At 53.8% G+C, this 18,236-nt stretch overlaps 1 protein-coding gene across 4 annotated transcripts; it reads right to left on the bottom strand.

The window, feature by feature from the left end:
- Positions 1-978: 978 nt before the first annotated feature.
- On the bottom strand, positions 979-12,312 carry ACKR3 (atypical chemokine receptor 3). 4 transcript variants are annotated; one of them, XM_030326670.1, is made up of 4 exons: positions 12,249-12,306; positions 11,911-11,992; positions 7,961-8,065; positions 979-2,823 (listed from the first exon to the last, which is right to left on the bottom strand). In XM_030326670.1, exons 3-4 carry the CDS (start codon positions 8,061-8,063, stop codon positions 1,709-1,711), a joined length of 1,218 nt encoding a protein of 405 aa, XP_030182530.1. In that variant the 5' UTR covers positions 8,064-8,065; positions 11,911-11,992; positions 12,249-12,306; the 3' UTR covers positions 979-1,708. The 4 variants fall into 4 exon arrangements, with proteins under 4 accessions (XP_030182530.1, XP_030182531.1, XP_030182532.1 ...); XM_030326671.1 differs by lacking the exon at positions 7,961-8,065; XM_030326672.1 differs by lacking the exons at positions 7,961-8,065; positions 11,911-11,992 and having other exon boundaries at positions 12,249-12,312.
- Positions 12,313-18,236: the final 5,924 nt, after the last annotated feature.

Here is an 18,236-nt window from a genome sequence, read left to right as displayed (position 1 = left end):
CAAGAGGGTCACAGATTGGTTTTGTCTTTTAAATGAAGAGTTTACCCTGTACACAGGAAGAGAAAGCAGGGCCTAAAACCACAGAAAGCGGGGAGTCTGGGTGGTTCAGTGGGTTAAGCGTCCGACTTCGGCTCAGGTCATAATCTCATCGTTGGTGGGTTCGAACCCCGCGTCGGGCTCTGTGCTGACAGTTCAGAGCCTGGAGCCGGCTTCAGATTCTGTGTCTCCCTCTCTGTGTCCCTCCCCAGCTCACACTCTGTCTCTCTCTCTCTCAAAAATAAATCAACATTAAAAAAATTTTTTTTTAAAAATTGGATGCTCAAAGGGGCTCCTGGGTGGCTCAGTTGGTTAAGCATCAAACTTCAGCTCAGGTCATGATCTCACAGTCCGTGAGTTCATGCCCCACGTCAGGCTCCGTGCTGACAACTCAGAGCCTAGAGCCTGCTTCCGATTCTGTGTCTCCCTCTCTCTGCCCCTCGTCTGCTCACGCTCTGCCTCTCTTCCTCTCAAAAATAAATAAACATTAAAAAATTAAAAAAAAAAAAACTTCGCGGGAAGTGTCAATGGGCTATGTGACATGTGGCCCTGGGGGCACACACCAAGCCACACACAAAGTCCCGGGCCTTGGACAATTCTGGGCCGACGGCAGGCGAGAATCTTCCGGCACGCACGTGGCCTCGAAGGCTACACTGACCCAGCATCTCCTTTCCCACAAATATACCACATGACGTTAAAAAAAAAAAAAAAGAAGCACGAAGTGTTTTTCCTTTTCTATCACCGCCTCCAAGCTGACCCCTTGGGTTTTGCTTTATGGTAGCGTTCTTGTTTTAAACACGTCAGGCCGACGTAACATGCAGCACAGATGTGTCGTTATTACCTCACACACACGCCACCTAAATGTCACACATGCTTTTAAAACTGAGACTCAAATGCCTTTTTAGGAAAAAAAAAAACTTTATTAAAAAAAAAAATAACTTACAAACGGAGAGAACTTTCTGGAATAAGACCGCTCGCTATGTGCACAGCGTCACAGCCCGGGGCAGCTGTGCTTTGTTTCGCCTTTTTCACGTACTTTTATAACACCCATAAGATCACAGACTGCATGACAGAGTCGTTTTGTCGTTCCATACCCCAAAGCACCACACAGACATAAAACTATCGTAAATAAAGCCTTTCCGCCAAGACTGGCGTATATTTATATACTTATATATTTATAGATATATCCTTTCAAACCAGCTAACAATTAATGTCATCCTTAGTCAACACGGAAGTCAAACTAGTCTTCAAACTACCACGCTCTGAATACAAGTCAGCGTTGTGCCTCCCGTACGATATTTAAAATATATTTAAACTTTCAAATACGTTTATCAGGTACACCGATAGTGAGAAAATAAAGTCTTAAGATTTAAATACAAATCGCCATAGAAAACCTTCGGGGAGCACGGAAAGTCCTATTTTACACAAGTGCAGGCAAGCCCATCCCCGCGGCAGGCTTGGGCCAACAGGTCGGTCACACCTGCGTGAGGAGACACCGCCAGGACGCACGGCCGCGTGGCAGCCGCCACGGCGGCCCGTGGCACACGCTCCCCTCTTCCCGCCACTCGGGCGCCCGGCCCCGAAGCCACCTGGCCGCGCGCTCGGGAAACGACACATCCCGGTGCCGCGTGGAAAACGGGCACCTTCAGTCCCCGGGACCCCGCAGGGCGCGTCACTTGGTGTTCTGCTCCAAGGCCGAGTACTCCGTCTCAGACACTCTGGAGGCGTCGATGAGTTTGGTGAGGCCTGTTTTGGCCGAGTACTTAAAGATGAAGGCCTTCATCAGCTCGTACCTGTAGTTACGGTTGATGAAACTGTAGAGCACGGGGTTGACGCAGCAGTGCACCAGGGACAGGCACTGTGTGACGTGCAGGGCCGTGAACAGGAAGTTCTCCAGCTGGCAGGTGAAGGGGAGGTAGTGGAGGATGGAGAAGATGTCCAGGAGCACCACCACGTGGTAGGGGAGCCAGCACACGAGGAAGACCACCACGTAGGAGAAGATGATCTTCCGGCTGGTCTGCTTCTCCTGGTCACCGGACGCCGAGATGGCTCGGGCCAGCAGGCAGTAGAAGACGGCGATGACGCAGGAGGGGACGGCGAAGCCCAGCACGACGGAGACCAGCTCCATGCTGATGAGCCACTCCTTGACGCTGTGCTCGGGGTAGAAGGAGCGGCAGTAGGTCTCGTTGTTGGACGCCGACGTGACGGTCTTCAGGTAGTAGGTGTCGGGCAGGGACACGCAGAAGGCCAGCAGCCACACCAGGACACAGACGGTGCGGCGAACCGCCTTCTTCCTGCGGCTCGACGTGCCGGCGAAGTAGGTGAGGGACAGGTAGCGGTCCACGCTCATGCACGTCAGGAAGAAGATGCTGCCGAACAGGTTGATGGAGAAGATGAGGTGCGTGATCTTGCACGTGAGCTCCCCCATGGGCCACTGGTTGTGCTGCACAAGGCTGACCACCCAGACGGGGATGGTGACCACCACCCACAGGTCGGCGATGGCCAGGTTGAGGATGTAGCAGTGCGTGTCGTAGCCGGTGGTCTTGGCCTGGATGGTGACCCAGACCACCACGGAGTTGGCGATCATGCCGATCACGAAGATGAAGATGTGAACGAAGGCCAGCGTGTACAGCAGAAGGCTTTTGTTGGGCATGTGGGGGCACAGCACCGTGTCCACGACGATGCAGTCGCTGCCGTTGCACGGCCAGCTGACGTCGGAGAAGTTCCCCGGTTCCGAGTAGTCAAAGAGGTGCAGATCCATGGTGCTGAGGGCAGGAAGCAAACGGCCTGCACAAAAACCACACAAAGAGAGATGGAAAGGAAAAGCGGCTTCGTTAGGGAACGCCGGAGCGCCAGCCCATGTGCTTTTCCGGCGCTCCGTAAGCTCGACTGTCCCACTCGGGCTCGGTGGCTTCTTCCCAAAGAAAGGACAAAAGCAAGCCGCCGTGACGGAGCTCTGCACCACCGCAAAAAAAAAAACCTACCCGGAATCTTAAGCCCACGTGATGCTAAAGACAGCAAGAGTGGCCGCTGTCTCTATCTTTTCACGGCTGTGTTCTCAAGACGTCAGCAGCCCGGCCGTGCCCATGGGGTGAAATCAACACGGCCCAGGGGCCAGCGAAGCGTCTGACAGCCCAGGCGACGCCGACGGCTCGCTCATTCTCCGCGGAGGACAGCGGAGCCGTTTTCCCCACGTCCCAAAGAATGGCAGTCGATCAGTTCCTGGCAATGCTGCATGACCAGGGTCCTGTGCTGGGGTCTTAATGAGAGCGCTGCAGATTCCCTCCCCAGCGTGCGTCAGAGGTGTGACTGACTCGGTGCTTCTGACCTTCCTGCAGCACGCGTGTGTGTCGGCCCGGGTCTCAGGCCGCCTTCGCCCCGCGGTCCTGACGACCATTCGGCACGCAACGTCCTGCAGCTCGGGTGCCTGGGTGCACCCCAAACCCACACCCCCCCTGTCCCCGGCTGGGCCGCGTGCTTTTCAACTAAGGGCAACCAACCGGCTGTGTTCCCTTCTTTTTTTTATCCAACGCTTCGGGAGCGGCTTGTGCCAAGACCCGGAGCACAAAAGTCACCACCTGCCACGCTTCTGGAGGGGCAGACACCTGTCTCCACCGTCTTCCCTGCTGACCTGGGGATCGTCACCATTTGCACATCCATAGAAGAATCCCGCTCCCAGGTACCACGGTGCCTAGACGTGATTTCTCCCGAAATGCACCCACCGTGAGGGCTGTCAGGGGCTGTCTTCTACGGGTGACCCCCCCCCCCCTGCAAACCTGAGGGTGCTGAGATCCCACCAGGACCCAGCCCCGGGACGGCAGCCCCACTGCGTGACCGTGGGAACAGGGCGACCTGCTGAGAGTTACCTCACAGAGCAAGGTGTTTGTGCTTCCTTCCCGCATGTCACAGGTAATGACCCACCCCGAGTCGAGCCTCTGTGCCAAGTTCATTTACAGTGGACTCCAGGTCACCTAGGTGATCTCTCTGGAGGATGCACAGGTCAGTACTCAGGTGGCTACGCTCACGGTATGAGGACACACAGCTGGGAAAAGCACCCATCCTGAGACCAGACCTTCCTGGGTTGGAATCCTGACACTCCCCTCATGGGCGCTTAACTTGGGACTAGTTGACCTGTCTTCCGCTGCATTGTCAGGGCACCAGAGCCATCGCGGAGTCACCCGGGCACCAAGGGGCCCAGTGCAGAGTCTAGCACATAGGGGACATGCTCTGCAAAAGTCCACCCCCACCCCCTCCCAACCCTTTAGCAAAGGTCACAGCCTCCCTTAATTCTTGGTCCACGTTTGAAACTAACTCTTGCCGCCTAAGTAATTGCCCGTCCCTGCCTGGAAGGGAAGGCAAGGGTGCACAGAGATGGGCGGGGTGATGGGTTTACCTTCCGGATAAATGAACAGAGTCCCTGACAATGAGACATCCCACTGCCTCCCAGGACTACTTCCTCAGCCTCGAACCCACAGCAGGTGGATCTCAGTTAGTGGGGATCACCAGCAGATTCCTGGGCACTTCTCCTCTGTGGGTTGAAAGTGCCCCTTGGTCCCTCTCCCGGTGACCTAACCAGGCCCCCGTGTCCCTGCTGCTAAGGGGTGAAGGCTGGGCCCCCCGTGAAGTGCCCACAGCCAGGAAGCCTGGCGGTCCTCGGAGCACCCCACCAGGAGGGTCCCGTGCCCTGCGACCACCAACTTGTGCAGGACCAGACCCACAGCAGAGGACGGCATCCCGGGAGACTCAGCACGACCAAGTTTCAGACAAAGAAACTCCTCGCGTGACCAGACTCTGGACCACCTTGTCTCAAGAGGCAGCTCGAGGACCCCCACAGGACACGGGGCAGCAGAAGAGACAGGGGTCCCTGACCCACTGGGTTGGCCTTAGGGTGGACAGCCAGCCCCAGACCGTGCCTTGAGGCCACTATTGCCACGTCCCCCTGGCCACTAACCTGCCCGGGACTGATCCTCCCCACCCCGACCCCTGAAGCCCCCGATTCCAGAACAGAACAAAGCAAGGATTTCAGCTTTGCTTCCTTCCTGGTTCCAAGGCGGTGACCCCTTCTCCCCCCATTTCCCTAAAATGAAACACATTCTGCAGCATGGCCTAGTTTATAAGGTGCTTTCGCCTCATAACCTCATCTGACCCCAGAGTCCCTGCAGAGCAGAGGACCCCTGCTGGAGGGCAGAGGAGGGCGGGAGCCGGGTGGGGCTCCCTCCTCCACCCGCACCGCTACAGCCCTGCAGGGCCTCAGCAAACACGCCCCGGAGCCCCAGATCTGGACTGTCGGCGGGGGCCAGAAAGGAAGGAATGCGCCCCAGCCTTTGTCACCATGACTGGGTCCAAGCCCCCCCACCTCTCTGCTCACCACAAGGAGACAGTGAGCTCCCGTGCCGTCCAGTGGACAGGCGCTGGGTGCTATTCGGCGTGCACAGCCATACCACATAGGACGGGAGCGTATGAGAAGCCACCTGCCTCTCACGCCCTGCTCTTTTGGACCCTCTGGGGCTCCTGCCAACCGTCGCTGTTCCCAGAGCTTGAGCTGTGGCCAGAGAGGGTGCGGGCCCCATCCCGGGTTTTTTCCGCCTCTGCCCTCTGAGCAATGAAAACCTGTTGTAGCGATCACGGGTCCTCCTAGGCCCTCGTGGGGTACACCACCCAATCCACGTGTCCTCTCCCTGTGTCTGGGGGGACACGGTAGGGCTCTTCCAGCAAGGGTTGATGGGCTGAAGGGCACAACAGAAGCTTCGAGGCCCCTGGCTAGAGCGAGAAAGCCAGCTGGCCCGTCCATCACCGATCATCCACCACCACTCGGCCCAGGAGCTGAAGCTGGGGCCTGTGCCCTGACCACCCGCCTCCGGGGCACCCGCCTCCCAGGCACCCCCTCCCAGGGCAGGAGGCCCCAGCGGTCAAGAGAAGCAGGGAAGCACAGCAAAGAGATGAGACCAACTAGGAATCAAGCCTTCCACGAATCTAAACGGGGACTAAGGAGAGTAAAAGGCCTCACCACAGCTTAGCCTCTTGTCATGCCGGTATCTTCCGTGCATTTGGCTTTGGAAACAATCAAGGGCCATTTCCAGAAGAGAATATGATCTGACAAAGACAGTCTGCATTTTCTGTCAAATGCTGTCTGCTGCAAGGCCTGATGACAAAGCTCCCGGCAAAATCTGAGGGTGGAGAGGGCCGGGGGGGGGGGGTGCTGATGAACTACAGGGGCCACTTTAACGCCCAGCGTGGCCCACACCAGCTCCTCAGCTGCCCTCCAGCAAAAGCTGGAGGTCACCTCGGCCGGTACACAGACAGACAGACTGCATTCCGCATGAACCCCGGAGGATTTGTGCTCCTCGTCTAAGTATCAGGCCTCTGAGCCAGTCTCTGGTCTCTCTGTGCTGGGAGGCAGCGGAGGTCTGATGACACCCGGACCTGCAGGAGACCCCTCATCCCACCGGGACCAGTCACCTTCTGCTTTGCACAAACCAGCAAGTCCTTTCCCGCCAGCGTGGGGCCAGAGCTTGGGAAAAACTCCCAGGGTCAGTCAAACCTGCGCACTGCCCGCCTCCCTGCGGACTCAGAGCCCCGAGGCCGGAGGGTGAGACCCACTTCGACACCTAGGTTCACACGTTGCTCCTCTCGAAAGATTCAGGAGTCCCCAACTGCACAAGCAAGCATGTTTACTGAAGCACTATTTGTTAGCGAAAAAATTGGAGACAGCGTGGATATCCATCAGCAGGGACTGGTTTGTCAAAGCGTCCACCTTCTGAAATATAACATAGCTCTAAGAAAAACGAAAGGGACCCTCCTTTAGGAACATGGAAAGTTACAAGGTAGCCCAAGTGAAGGCGACGTGCCTGTGCATACGCGTCGCATAATCTCATTTGCGTCCCATAATATCATTTACGTAAAACAGGAGCAAAAGGTGGGTGTGTCTTTATATGCAAATACATGTGCACAAAAGCCACAGAAAAAAAGATCTGCGATAAGTATAAAACTTTGGGCAGAGGGGACGGAGGGGGGATTGTCGATTTGACTCTCTAAACTTCTGTACCACTTGAAATTTGGCCTCGAGAATTATGTACATTCAGGAATGTTCCACAGACCAGTAAAGGCTCCCTTTCCATTGTCTCCTGGACCACGGAGACCCCACTGACAACAAAAAGCCGGACTTTTCACTGTACGTCCCCTTGTCCCCAGCACTCACTGAGTCTTAACTGACCGCTCCTCTCCCCTGGGGTCACTTTCTATAGACCCTTGGGGGTCACCTGTCCCACACCTGTACTCAGGGACCATCACACTTCTGCCATTTCCCTTTGGCTGCGGAGGACCCGGTGTCTGTCTGGGCCTCCCCACCGGCCTGGGGTCTGCAAAGGGCCTCATCCACCACTCCTCTTTGCTAGTGGTGGAAAGGTTCCTCTTTGTCGACTGGAGGACTTTTCTGGGAGATGAGCCTCTCCTATCTCAGGCTTATTATTCATCAACCAAGTATCCCAGACAACGAGTGAACTACAGCCAAGTGGCCCGAGGCATTCGTCTGGATCCAAATGGTCCGCCTGAGCTCACCCGGTGAGCTGGGGGGTCAAGCCAGAATTAGAAGTCCCCAGGGTTAGTAGGCAAGGGGTGGCGGTCAGCCTGCAGTAAACATGTCCTCTCCTTGGCCGAAAGTCAGTCCCTCCACGACGGAGACTGCCAAGTGTTCCGGCAACCGGCTGGCGTTCGCCAAAACTGCCTCCTGTGTGTTTGCAAATTCCCATCCCAGACCAGGAAGACTCTTCCCGACCCACCCCTTGGCTGCTCCTGTCCCAACGAACGCATCCCGCTTCTCCCTCCTCGTCCGCCACCCAGGCCACAGGTCTCCATTCTGTGTCACTGCGTTCACTTCTCTCCACATTCTTCCTGCCCAAGTCCCACACCCCGACGACATCTTCACCTTTTTCCACCACGGCCAGCACGATGCAGGGGCTCAACGCACTCACAGTCAGTAAGTCAGCGGGGTTCATCAGGCTCCTCCACGCCCAGTGATGCGACGCCATCCCTGGGAATGGGAGTCCAGAAGATTCTGAGCCCCTCATCGAACGGAGACAAACATCAACGCTGTCCAGGCCCCCAAATCTTTGTGGAGCCTCCTCCGCGAGGGGCACTGCTCTGGGGCATAACAGACCAGAATCACCACGCCCCGCCCCCCCCCCAAGAACTTGCCAGTAACTGAGATGGGCAGCAAGGTGCGGGATTTCCCCTCAAGTGGCTTATGGGGGCCTTCAAGGAGAAGGCAAGGCGTGTACCAATGAGGCACCACGAAGAGCATCACTGAATTTGGCTGAGGCCACCCTCCCCACACACGAAAGCTGGTGCAAGACTCCACCCAGGGCAGGGGTGCAGGGAGCGAGGGGGGTCAGGCTGGGCCAGTCCACCAGGAGCCACAGGGGTTTTGAGCAAGGGAGTGGCTTGGGGCAGAAAAGGCTTTGAGGGCAGGGGTGCCCCAAAGCCGGGAGAAGGCGCACAGCCGGGTGCTCTGGTGGCCGGGGGCAAACAGGCGGGAAGAAGGCGCTCCCCGAAGTCCCCAGCGGTGCAGGCACGATTTCACAGGCCAGGCCAGGGCTGGGAAGCAGCAGCTCAGACCCTAAGGGGGACCCTCCGGCCCTCGGGGCTCTTTGGGAGACCTCTGCCTACGGGTGACCTTTTTTATTGGCTTTCTGCAATTTGGGATCTGTGTCCCCCCAGGACGGAATTTCACAGAGCAAGTCCGCGACGTCCAGATCCTATCACCCTGTTCAGCCTCTCTCTCTGCTGAGCCTCCGCAAACCGAGGCCAGGCCAAGGGACCAGTTGATCTCGGTTTGTGGCTCAACATCAGCTCTCTTCCCTTTCGCAACTTTTCCAGAGACTTCATCCAGTGGGAGCTGTGCTCTGGCCTCCTTGCCAAAGTCCCCCCCACCCCACCTTCCCGCACAGCCGGCACGCGGTTCGCTAAGGAGAATCCGCACTACCTCTAAAAACGTGAGGCAACGGCCCAGCGCTGAGGTTTGGGTTCTGTTTGCCCCTTGGTTTTGGTGTTTTTACCGATGCTGCATTACATCCAACGGGGCAGTCCGGGAAAGCTCCGGCCCTGGCAGGCTCCCTGCGGCCATCTGCGAGGGCTGACAACAGATTGAGGACTGGTGGGTCCCCCAGTGCCAGGCAAACAAAATAATGCTGTCTTGACTGCCCATTCAGTCTCAGACAAATACTTACTTTACACAAGTAAGGGGCTGCTCTGCGTCAGCAGGAAACTCAAAGGTCATAAAGAGAGTCAAGGAGAAAGAAGGCTTCCTACCCTGATTCAGATCTAGGCCACCTACCCCTGGGGGGGGGGGGTCCTCACCATGCTTCCTGTTAACACACGGGGTGGGGTATCTTCATCCACCTTTAAGCATTTGGGGGAGAAAATGAACCCCCACTCCAGAAAGCCCATCTGGTCTATTGTGCTCAGCTGCCCACAGGGAAACAGGGCTGTGCCCAGAAGGGCAGATCCAGAGAGCCCCACGTCACAAAGGCTGCCGTCTGGGTTGGCCGGGTGTAACCAGAGCCTTAGTTCCCACCCAGCTCAGGACCTGGACGAGGCAATGGGAGGTCAGCCAGGCTCTCGGCCAGACACAATAGGGTTCCCAGGAGAAGGCGACTCAGTCTTAAGGCTCTGCTAATAAAACTCGGGGAAGATCCCCACAAAGGTATCTGTTACAGCAAGAAAATTGGAAGACGCTGCCGACACGGTCCCCCACGCTGCCCACTGCCCTTTGATCTGTCCCTGGCCAACAGCTGTCCAAAGTCACCACTGAGATACTCAAGTCCCTCTACCCCTCAAAACACCCATCAAGTGTTCGAAATCAGACAATCCCCTCTTTTGTTCCTTTCCTATTCTTCTCTCTCTCTCTCTCTATCTCCGCTTGCTTGTTTTTACTTTAATAGAAAATGTGTGTCCCAGGGCTCTGATTTTCCAGACGTGAGAAACACTGGACGTGACCCAGCCTCTGGGTTTCTTTCTACGCTCTACCCACGTGCAGGAAACTCAACGAGAAGGCGTTCTGACACCATTCTTGTTGCTAAAAGGAAAACTAAGTTCAAACGCTGTGCTTTCCAGTTCCAAATTCCATTTGTGCCCTGCAAAACCACTGAGAGAAAGCTAAAGTCCTCAAGTCCTGAAGGTTTTTTTTTCCTCAGCTCGGTTTTACTCTCAGGGTTTCTAGAGTGTCCGTCCGCCAGCCTCAGGTCCGAGTAACCTCAGCCAGCTCCCACATGCCTCCCCGAAAACAGAAACCCCTCTGCCCCGATGATCACACAAAAAGCCACTGTTCCTGACGAAGTAGGTTTTTTTGTTTGGGTTTTTTTTTTTTTTTTTTCCAATCCAGAAAGCCTATACTTTGCCTGTTCTGGGTCTGATTAGAAACCATAATATCTTCTCAACTCTCCCAGGACTCGCTGTTAATAAGGGAAAAACTCACCTCCAAAGTCCTGACTCAGTTAAGCACCGGCATGCTGCCTTGGCTACACTTTCTGGAACTTTTTTAAAACTATGACTGCAATGCATGCCCCTCTAAAAAACCGGACAGGCAGCAAAACACAGGCGTTTCTCAATTTTCTTTTGCCCTTCCACCCCACCCCCACCCCCCAGCCCCAGGAGGCTGTGTGGCATCCAGCTCCCACATATTCAAGTGTGCATGGCCAGAGACCCGGAGAAAAAGAGCAAATTGTTTCCAAGCTAGAGCGCCTATGTGCAACTTCGCTTTAGAGAAAGGCTTTGCATCTGGGGAAGCTCGCTCCTGACGAAAGGACAGGCAGTTTATCCATTTAAAAATCTATAGAAAGTTAAGCACAGACCCCAGCAGCCTGCCCTCTCTTTTCTAGGCAAGCCTATTTGATCTCCACATTTTCCTGGAATAAATAAAAGGACACAAAGGCAGCATCTGCGTTCAAAAAGAAAAGAAAAAGTTACCACATTGAGACTTTGCAGAATGAAGTTTCAGGGGATGTCAGCTCACCGAATCCCTTCAAAGAGCCATAAACCATGTCAGGGGGGCCCTCTGCCACTCCTGGAAAACCTAGTGATCCTGTTGTGAGCAAGTGAATTGGGGGGGGGGGGGGAGAAAGAAGAAAAGAAAAAGAAAAGAAAACGAGAAGAAAAGAAAAGGAAAGGAAAAGAGGAAAAGAAAAGGAAAGGAAAGGAAAGGAAGGGAAAGAAGGGAAAAGAAAGGAAAGGAAGAAGAGAAGAGGAAAGAAAAAAGAGGAGGAGAGAAGAAAAAGAAAAGGAGGGGGAGGGAGACAGCCAGTCTGACTTTTACAACTTCTCATTCTCTCTGGAAGTTACAAGTCTTGGCTAACCACCCACCCCTTGACCTCACTCCAAAGTTCTGCCTGCCAGTCACCCCTTGAATCTTTATGCAAGCTAACAATATAGAACAGCACTCATGTTTTACCTGAAGGGTACATTTAAACGACAAAATCCTAGACTTTTGTGTGTGTCTTTATTGTTCTCTAGTTGAAGTTGGACTTACCTTCCGACAGCACGATACCTACTCAGATTAGATCAGCAAGGATGCAATCAAGACACCAGAAGCCCGGGCTGCATTTAACATTCACCCTCCCAGCTTCCCCGCTTACAGGATCTGGTAATCCCCCAAAGCACCGAACTCGAGCACATTCTGGAATCCCACAGTTCAGTGCTTCACTTGAGGATGCCTCTTAATAAAGTGTACGTCTTTCTGGAACTACGGATTTCCTGCCAATTCTATTTCCCGACTGGTATCCCGGCACGAGAGAGGTTAAGCGATGGTGCCAGGCTGTTCCCTATGCCAACTCGGAGCCAGCCGAGCGGACGGTCTGCATTCTTGCTAAGCTCTCCACTTACCCGAGCTTCAACACCCACAGCAGCAAATCAACACCAGATTCCTAAAGCCAACACACCCACGGAGCGCGCCGTCCACCAGTGCCTGAGGGAAAACGGCCCTTTTTACTTTCTGCAGCCCAAAGGTGAAGCCCCACGTTAGCACCGCGCGTTGCCAAAAAAGCAGCCCGTGCAGCGTGCAGCCCGTGCTTTCGGAGACCAGACCTGCACGCCCCGGGCAACCCGTCACAGCGATGCAAAGAGAGTCCTCGGTAAAAAGACCGCTCGGCTGAAGAGCAGAAACCCTGCCCGCCTTGCTTCCCTTCCTCTCCCGGCAGGGCTGCCGAGAGCAGCTGCCTTACCTCCCCGCTGGGCTCCGGCTCACGGCTCCCTGCGCTCACCGCCTCCGGGCCGAGCAGTTTGCAGGACTGAGCTCGCCGGCTGCGGACCTGCGTTATATACACTGCAGGAAGGCGCCTCTAGGTGGCAGCTTTGTAACCCGCATCTCCCTCCCTCCCGGCGCGCGCGCCGCCCCCTCCTGACACACACACGTGCAGGGACACACACACACGCACGCCGACACGCACACACACGCGCATGCACGCAGGCACGCGCGCACACCCTTCTCGTAACCCGCCCCGCCCATCTCGGGCGCAGCTCTCCCACCCCCTCCGGCGCACTCCTGGGAAACCCCAGCCGTCCTTGACTTGCAAAGTCTAAGGAGGCCACAAGGTCCGGACCCCACGGGGAAACATATGTCAGCAGAAGGAAAACTGCAAAGACACCCCAGCGCTTTGCAAAATCGTCAAATATTTATCTGGTCTCAGGTATATCTTTAATAATCCCATTACCACCAAGAGTTCCTCTGAATGCCTCTTGGCCCTAGGGAAGACTTTGTTCCCAAGACAAATTGCTCTGACCTTCTGAACTTCGGTGTTGATTTATTTGGCCTGGGTTTTCTTTGTTAATTCCTCCAAAACAGAAGTAACAGTTTGGGTATGAGCAATTAATCAGCACCATTTTCTGTGCCCCGGGAGTGGGGGAAAGGGCTTTTGAAATAGATTTTAAGAATTTATTCAGATAGTTCTGTCTGTGAAGGATTTTAGGTCCAGAGTCCTTGAAACTCTAAGCAAAATGGTGTTCCCGAGTGCCTACCCAGTGCCAGGCACACATTAGGGGTATAATAAATGTCTTCTGATAAGGTCTTTTTCTGAAGTGAGTTTAGCAAGTGCTCTATTATGATTACTGAAATCCGTATTCTCATCAAAAAGCGTAGAGCTTAAGTTATGCCCATGGGGAATTCAACCTAAAAACCAACCATGAAACAAGGACGTAAACTTTCACTTTTAAAACCATGCTCACTGAGCTTTTTTCCCCCTAATGTGCAACAGCGTGTGACTTGGTTTGCTTTCTGCTTCTTGTGGGGTTCCCTAAGGGCACGTATGCGTGGAGGCACCCGCGTGTTCCTCCTTTCTCCCCAGCTAAAACTTTTTGCCATTTTTTTTTATACTTCTCCCTAAAAATAACAGCAGGCAGCCCAACGCTGCACCTGGAGAATCGGAAAGGTCAAACTCTCCCGTGGCGACAAGGCCCTGGTGTGGAGAAAGCCCTTAACAAAAGAAATCCTCTTTTCAGATAAAAGCTTCCCATTTTCCTCCGGTGCCAGAACTCCAAACGCGAGGGCCAAGCGCACACCTGCTCCCCGCCGCCGCCCCCGCCTCCCCCCACCAGCGTCCCCACCCCCACCCCGGGATCGCGGAGGGCGTCTGCCCGCCCCTTCCCGCCCTTCCCCGGCTGGGTCCCCCTGTCGCCTGGGGACCCAAACTCCACCTCCAGGCGCCTGGGGACAAAGCTGCCGTAAAGGCAACTGCGGGCAGCTCTGTGTGCGCACAGGATCCAGGGCGGACTGCAAGAATACTTTTCCTAACTTTCCGATCCTGGTTTCTTCTTGTGCGTGACCCTGTGTCTGAGCCTCATGGGAATGTAAGCACCGGCCAGCGAGCAGAGGTCCCCTCTGTGACACTGACGCACACCGCTTCACTGTGTATCTCCGTGAACTTGAGATACCGACTTTGGAGGACGCCTTTCTCCTTCGGGAGGCTCCAGGCTCCTGGGGCAAGAGCTAAGCACAGGGCAGGCTGGAATCGGCTGTGAATTGCGCGTGCTGTCTCTAAAAGAAAATACGCACTGGTGAGAAACGTGCCGCAGGATGCAGTCGCTAACGTGAGGGGAGGAAAAAGCAAAGTCGTTGTTAAAAAAAAAAAAAAAAAAAAAAAAAAAAAAAGAACCCTCCTGGGTACAGAAGGTGGGGCCCGCACTCCCCTCCCCACCAGCGGGGTGGGGATGCAGGAACCTCGCCCCCACCTGCTGGGGTGCAGAGGGCTGCTGGGCCAGGGGTACCCGGGATCCCCCCCTCCACCCCGGCCACCGTGGCTCGGCTGCGTGGGCCCTGCCACCAATTCTGGAGGCACTGCCTTGAAAGGGAACCAGATTCCAGCGTCCCAGGCCCTCCAATGTCTCTGGGAACCCTCCCAAGGTCTGCCCCAGCTTTGTGGAAAGATCCCTTTGGAAGGGAGGGTCACACTTCATGGTTCACTTGGTAGCAGTGAGTTTGGTTACCCCCAGTGGGAGAGTCTGAGAAGGCAGGAATGGGCGTCTGTCCTTGAAATTGTCCCAGATGCCTCAGGACTCAGTTCTGGATGGAAAGGGTGGTGAAGGGGTTTTCAGCCCAGCTCTGGGCTCTTTCCCTGTGTATAATGTGAACCTGAGATGTTAGACGCCACAGAGCAGACTCTCCCCTCTGACTTTATTTGCCTGCAGATAAAATAAATCTAATAGATCCTTCTACTCTTGCTGGGCTCTGGAAGCCTGAACCCGCTCGCTGCCTGAAACCCCATCTGAGCCTTGGTAGGCTGGGTCCGGGCTCCTCCCGAGCACAGTTACAATAGAATCAGCCTGGACTCTGGTGGCCCCAGAGATGCTCAACGGCATGGTGGGCCTGAAGACAAGGCTGACTTTGCCTAACGGCGGTCTACACTCCAGCCTGAAGACTGTCACCCAAGGCATTGCAGATCCCTGGAGTCATGCCCCTGGAAGAAGCTTCATGCTCTAGTGCCTTGGCCTGGTGAGAGTCGTCTCAGCTGGCACTGGACGTGCCCCCTGAACATCGGACACAAGGCCCTTCTGTGGGGGAAGGGCCTAGAAGCAAAGACTGAGCCCCACACCCAAGGAGGTAGGGTCCCCAGCCTGGGCTGTGTCCAGACAGGTCTGACTTGGAGCCCCGACTGACACACCGTGTCTCCTTAGGCAGCTTAGCCTTTTTGAACATGAGGTTCCTATCTTCCAAGTAAGTATAGCAGACCCTTCTCGTCAGGATTAAATGAAAGGACGCGTATTAGAGACATCGTGGCTATTTCTTTCCCTCCCCCCCCCCCGTCCCCGTCCCCATCCCCGGCTGAGTCAAATTCCAGTGACACAGTGTGTTGGTTTTGTTTATTTGTTTGCTTTAAGAACTAACACGGATATGTAACCCAAGGCTTGCAGCGTTCTGTGAACTTTGATAAGGTTTGGACAGGTTTCATGACAATAGCTGAGTCTGAACATTTGCTCTTGGCCCGTCTAAGTGTTTTGTCCCACTTTTGTAATTGAGGAAGATAAGACCCACAGGGAGGGGGTAACCCGGCCAAGCTCGTGAATGGAGGGGATTCGAGCCCAGATGTGTCCGGCTTCCCCGCACTCGCCATCTCGTCTGGTGCCACAGGAAGACGTACTTTTCAAAGAAAAAAGGAAAAACCACTGCAGAATATATGTCGGGCTGTCTTCAGCGGGGGTCCCTGAAAGCAGGGTCGTGGATGAGAATTCAGGGGCAACCCACGTATTAAAGAAGTGCTCCAGAGGAAACCAGCAAGCGAAGGGACGACACAAGCCGAGCTAGGATTCTGGCCAAGTCTCAGCCGCAGCCTGACCCCTCAGGAGCCTCCAAAGCCTGCGTCCTGATTTTGTCCCAACTGCAGGCAGGGATGCTGGCTTTCATACTCCTACACCTTTCAGAGCCTGGGTCAGGGTCGCTGGGTGGGAAGGTGGGGAATGTAACCTCCCCTTACTTCCCGCTCCCACCCCGTATGGGCAACGCAGCTCCGGTAGCCTGACGTCAGTCTCGCAGAGATGCGTTCCGGTCACAAGCCTGGGCGGTCAACCCCTATTAGATAGACGCACAGACATACAAGGAAGTCAGCAGCCTGTGGGAACAATGCCACCAGTGCCCACAGTACTAGGCATCAGTGGTACCTCTTAGGGCAATTTTGACCCAAATAAGAGAATATCCGCTAATTAATACTCAGACCTACTTGTTTCTACCTCAGGACCTTTGTACCTGACATTTTCTCCTCCTGGAATGCTCTTCTCAATGACCGTTGTATGGTTATGTCCTCCTTGTTATTCAAATAGTGACTTAAGTATAATTTTCTTAGCAGAACCTTCTTTGACTGCTCTGGCCCATGCCAATTACTCTGTCCTTATCCTACTTCCTTCATAGCACCTTCTACCATCCAGAGTTTCCAGTTTCTTGTTTGTCTTTTCCCCACCACAGCATAAATTCGAGGGTAAGAGTGTTGCTGTTTTGTCTTGTGCTGTATCCCTGTTGTCACCCGGAGTGTTTGGCACATGGCAGTGCTCATAAATATTAACGGAATGAAGAAGCTCAGAACAAGCTCACTCTTGAATCAGGTTCTTGACCCCTCCCCCCCCCCCATATTTCACTCACCTTCTGCCTCATAGAAATGATTTGGTGGGAGGAGTGCCAGTTAGGACAGGGCTCAAGAAAATGTTTTAAGGAGTCTTAAAATATGGACATTGAAAGTAGGCAAAACTATATAGGTACTTCCCACAACATTGTGACCCCTAAAAATGTGAAAAGGGAGCAACTTCCTTACTCTGGCAACTACACGTTAAAACGACCGGATGCCTCCAGAAAGGCTGAAATGAAAATCGGTGAATGCTTGCAAGGACGCGGATCCTCCAAGATGCTCGCGCACCTGTGCTTCTCAGACCGTGTGGTGAAGGACCAGTGTTCTCTCTTTTTTCCCCCAATGTATTGCACACCAAGCCGTGGTCCTACTGAGACTGACCGGTGAGGGGCTCCTGCCCCCGTGTGTCATCACACGTGTGCAACATACCGTGTCACACGAGGCTGCTGACCATGCATTTGTGTGTCGCAGCCATGTCACATGTCTTTAAAACTTTCTAAACGCTCACTGTCCATTTCTAACCTCACTTCTTTGCCAACTAGTGGCAGATCGCTCACAGCCCACACTTGGAGGGACACAGCTGTACCCCAATGGTGGAGGCATAAATTGGCACAGCCATTTTGGCACTAAAGTATTTTTGGGCACAACATATTTGCTAAAGTTGAACCCACGCATACCTATGACCTAGCACTTCCATTGCAAGGCACAGCTTAAAGGTGAACCTACTGCACCAAATAAAACACACAAGAATGTCTACGTAGGACTCTGTGTGAGAACTCCACACCAGAAATAACCTGACATTAGCAGAAAAGAGTATTACCGATCAATATCCGTCGTGAACATAGGGACAAAAACTCCTTCAATGAAAGCAAACCAAATGGAACAATGTATATCATGATGGAGTGGGGCTCATCCTGGAAATGCAAGGCTGGTTCAACATTTGAAAGTCAATATAATTCACTAAGTTAACAAAATAAAGCATTTGAAAAATTCAAAATCGATTTGCAGTAACACCCTTCAGCAATCTAAAAATAGAATGACTTTGATTATATTTGGTTCTTCAATTTGGTACAGGGGCATGGATGAATTCGATACAGGGCAGGTGTGAATCCTTAAAAATTTTTTAATGTTTATTTATTTTTGAGAGACAGAGCGTGAGCACGGGAGGGGCAGAGAGAGAGAGGGAGACACAGAATCCAAAGCAGGCTTCAGGCTCTGAGCTGTCAGCACAGAGCCTGATTCGGGGTTCAAACCCATGAACCATGAGATCATGACCTGAGCCAAAGTCAGATGCTTAACTGACTGAGCCACCCAGGTGCCCTGGTGTGTGTAAATCCTTAAATCTAATGTCACTTAATGGTGAAAATTGAATGCTTCCAAACTGAAAAAAAGGAAAAGATATCAATTTTCACCACTTCCTTTCCAGCATGGTGGTCCTAGCTATTGCCAATAAGGGAGATTTAAAAAAATAAAGACATTTGGCTTCTGCACTTCTTTGAGAGACGTGGGGAGTATGGATCCACCTACTTCTCTGCCGTGTTGCCCCCCCCCCCACCCCGAGATACCACCTCACGCGGGTCAGAGTGGCTAAAATGAACAAATCAG

Source organism: Lynx canadensis, chromosome C1 (assembly GCF_007474595.2).
Source record: "Lynx canadensis isolate LIC74 chromosome C1, mLynCan4.pri.v2, whole genome shotgun sequence".
In the NCBI taxonomy this organism is placed as follows: domain Eukaryota; kingdom Metazoa; phylum Chordata; class Mammalia; order Carnivora; family Felidae; genus Lynx; species Lynx canadensis.
This window is presented reverse-complemented; position numbering and strand designations above follow the sequence as displayed.

What these genes read in the sequence shown, in the direction of transcription:
- ACKR3 (XM_030326668.1), bottom strand. Translation starts at nt 6,149, where the DNA reads ATGCAGACTGTCTTTGTCAGATCATATTCTCTTCTGGAAATGGCCCTT. An exon ending in TGACAAGAGGCTAAGCTGTG is followed by an intron (nt 2,824 to 6,043) that starts GTGAGGCCTTTT and finishes GTTTTTGTGCAG; the next exon opens with GCCGTTTGCTTCCTGCCCTC.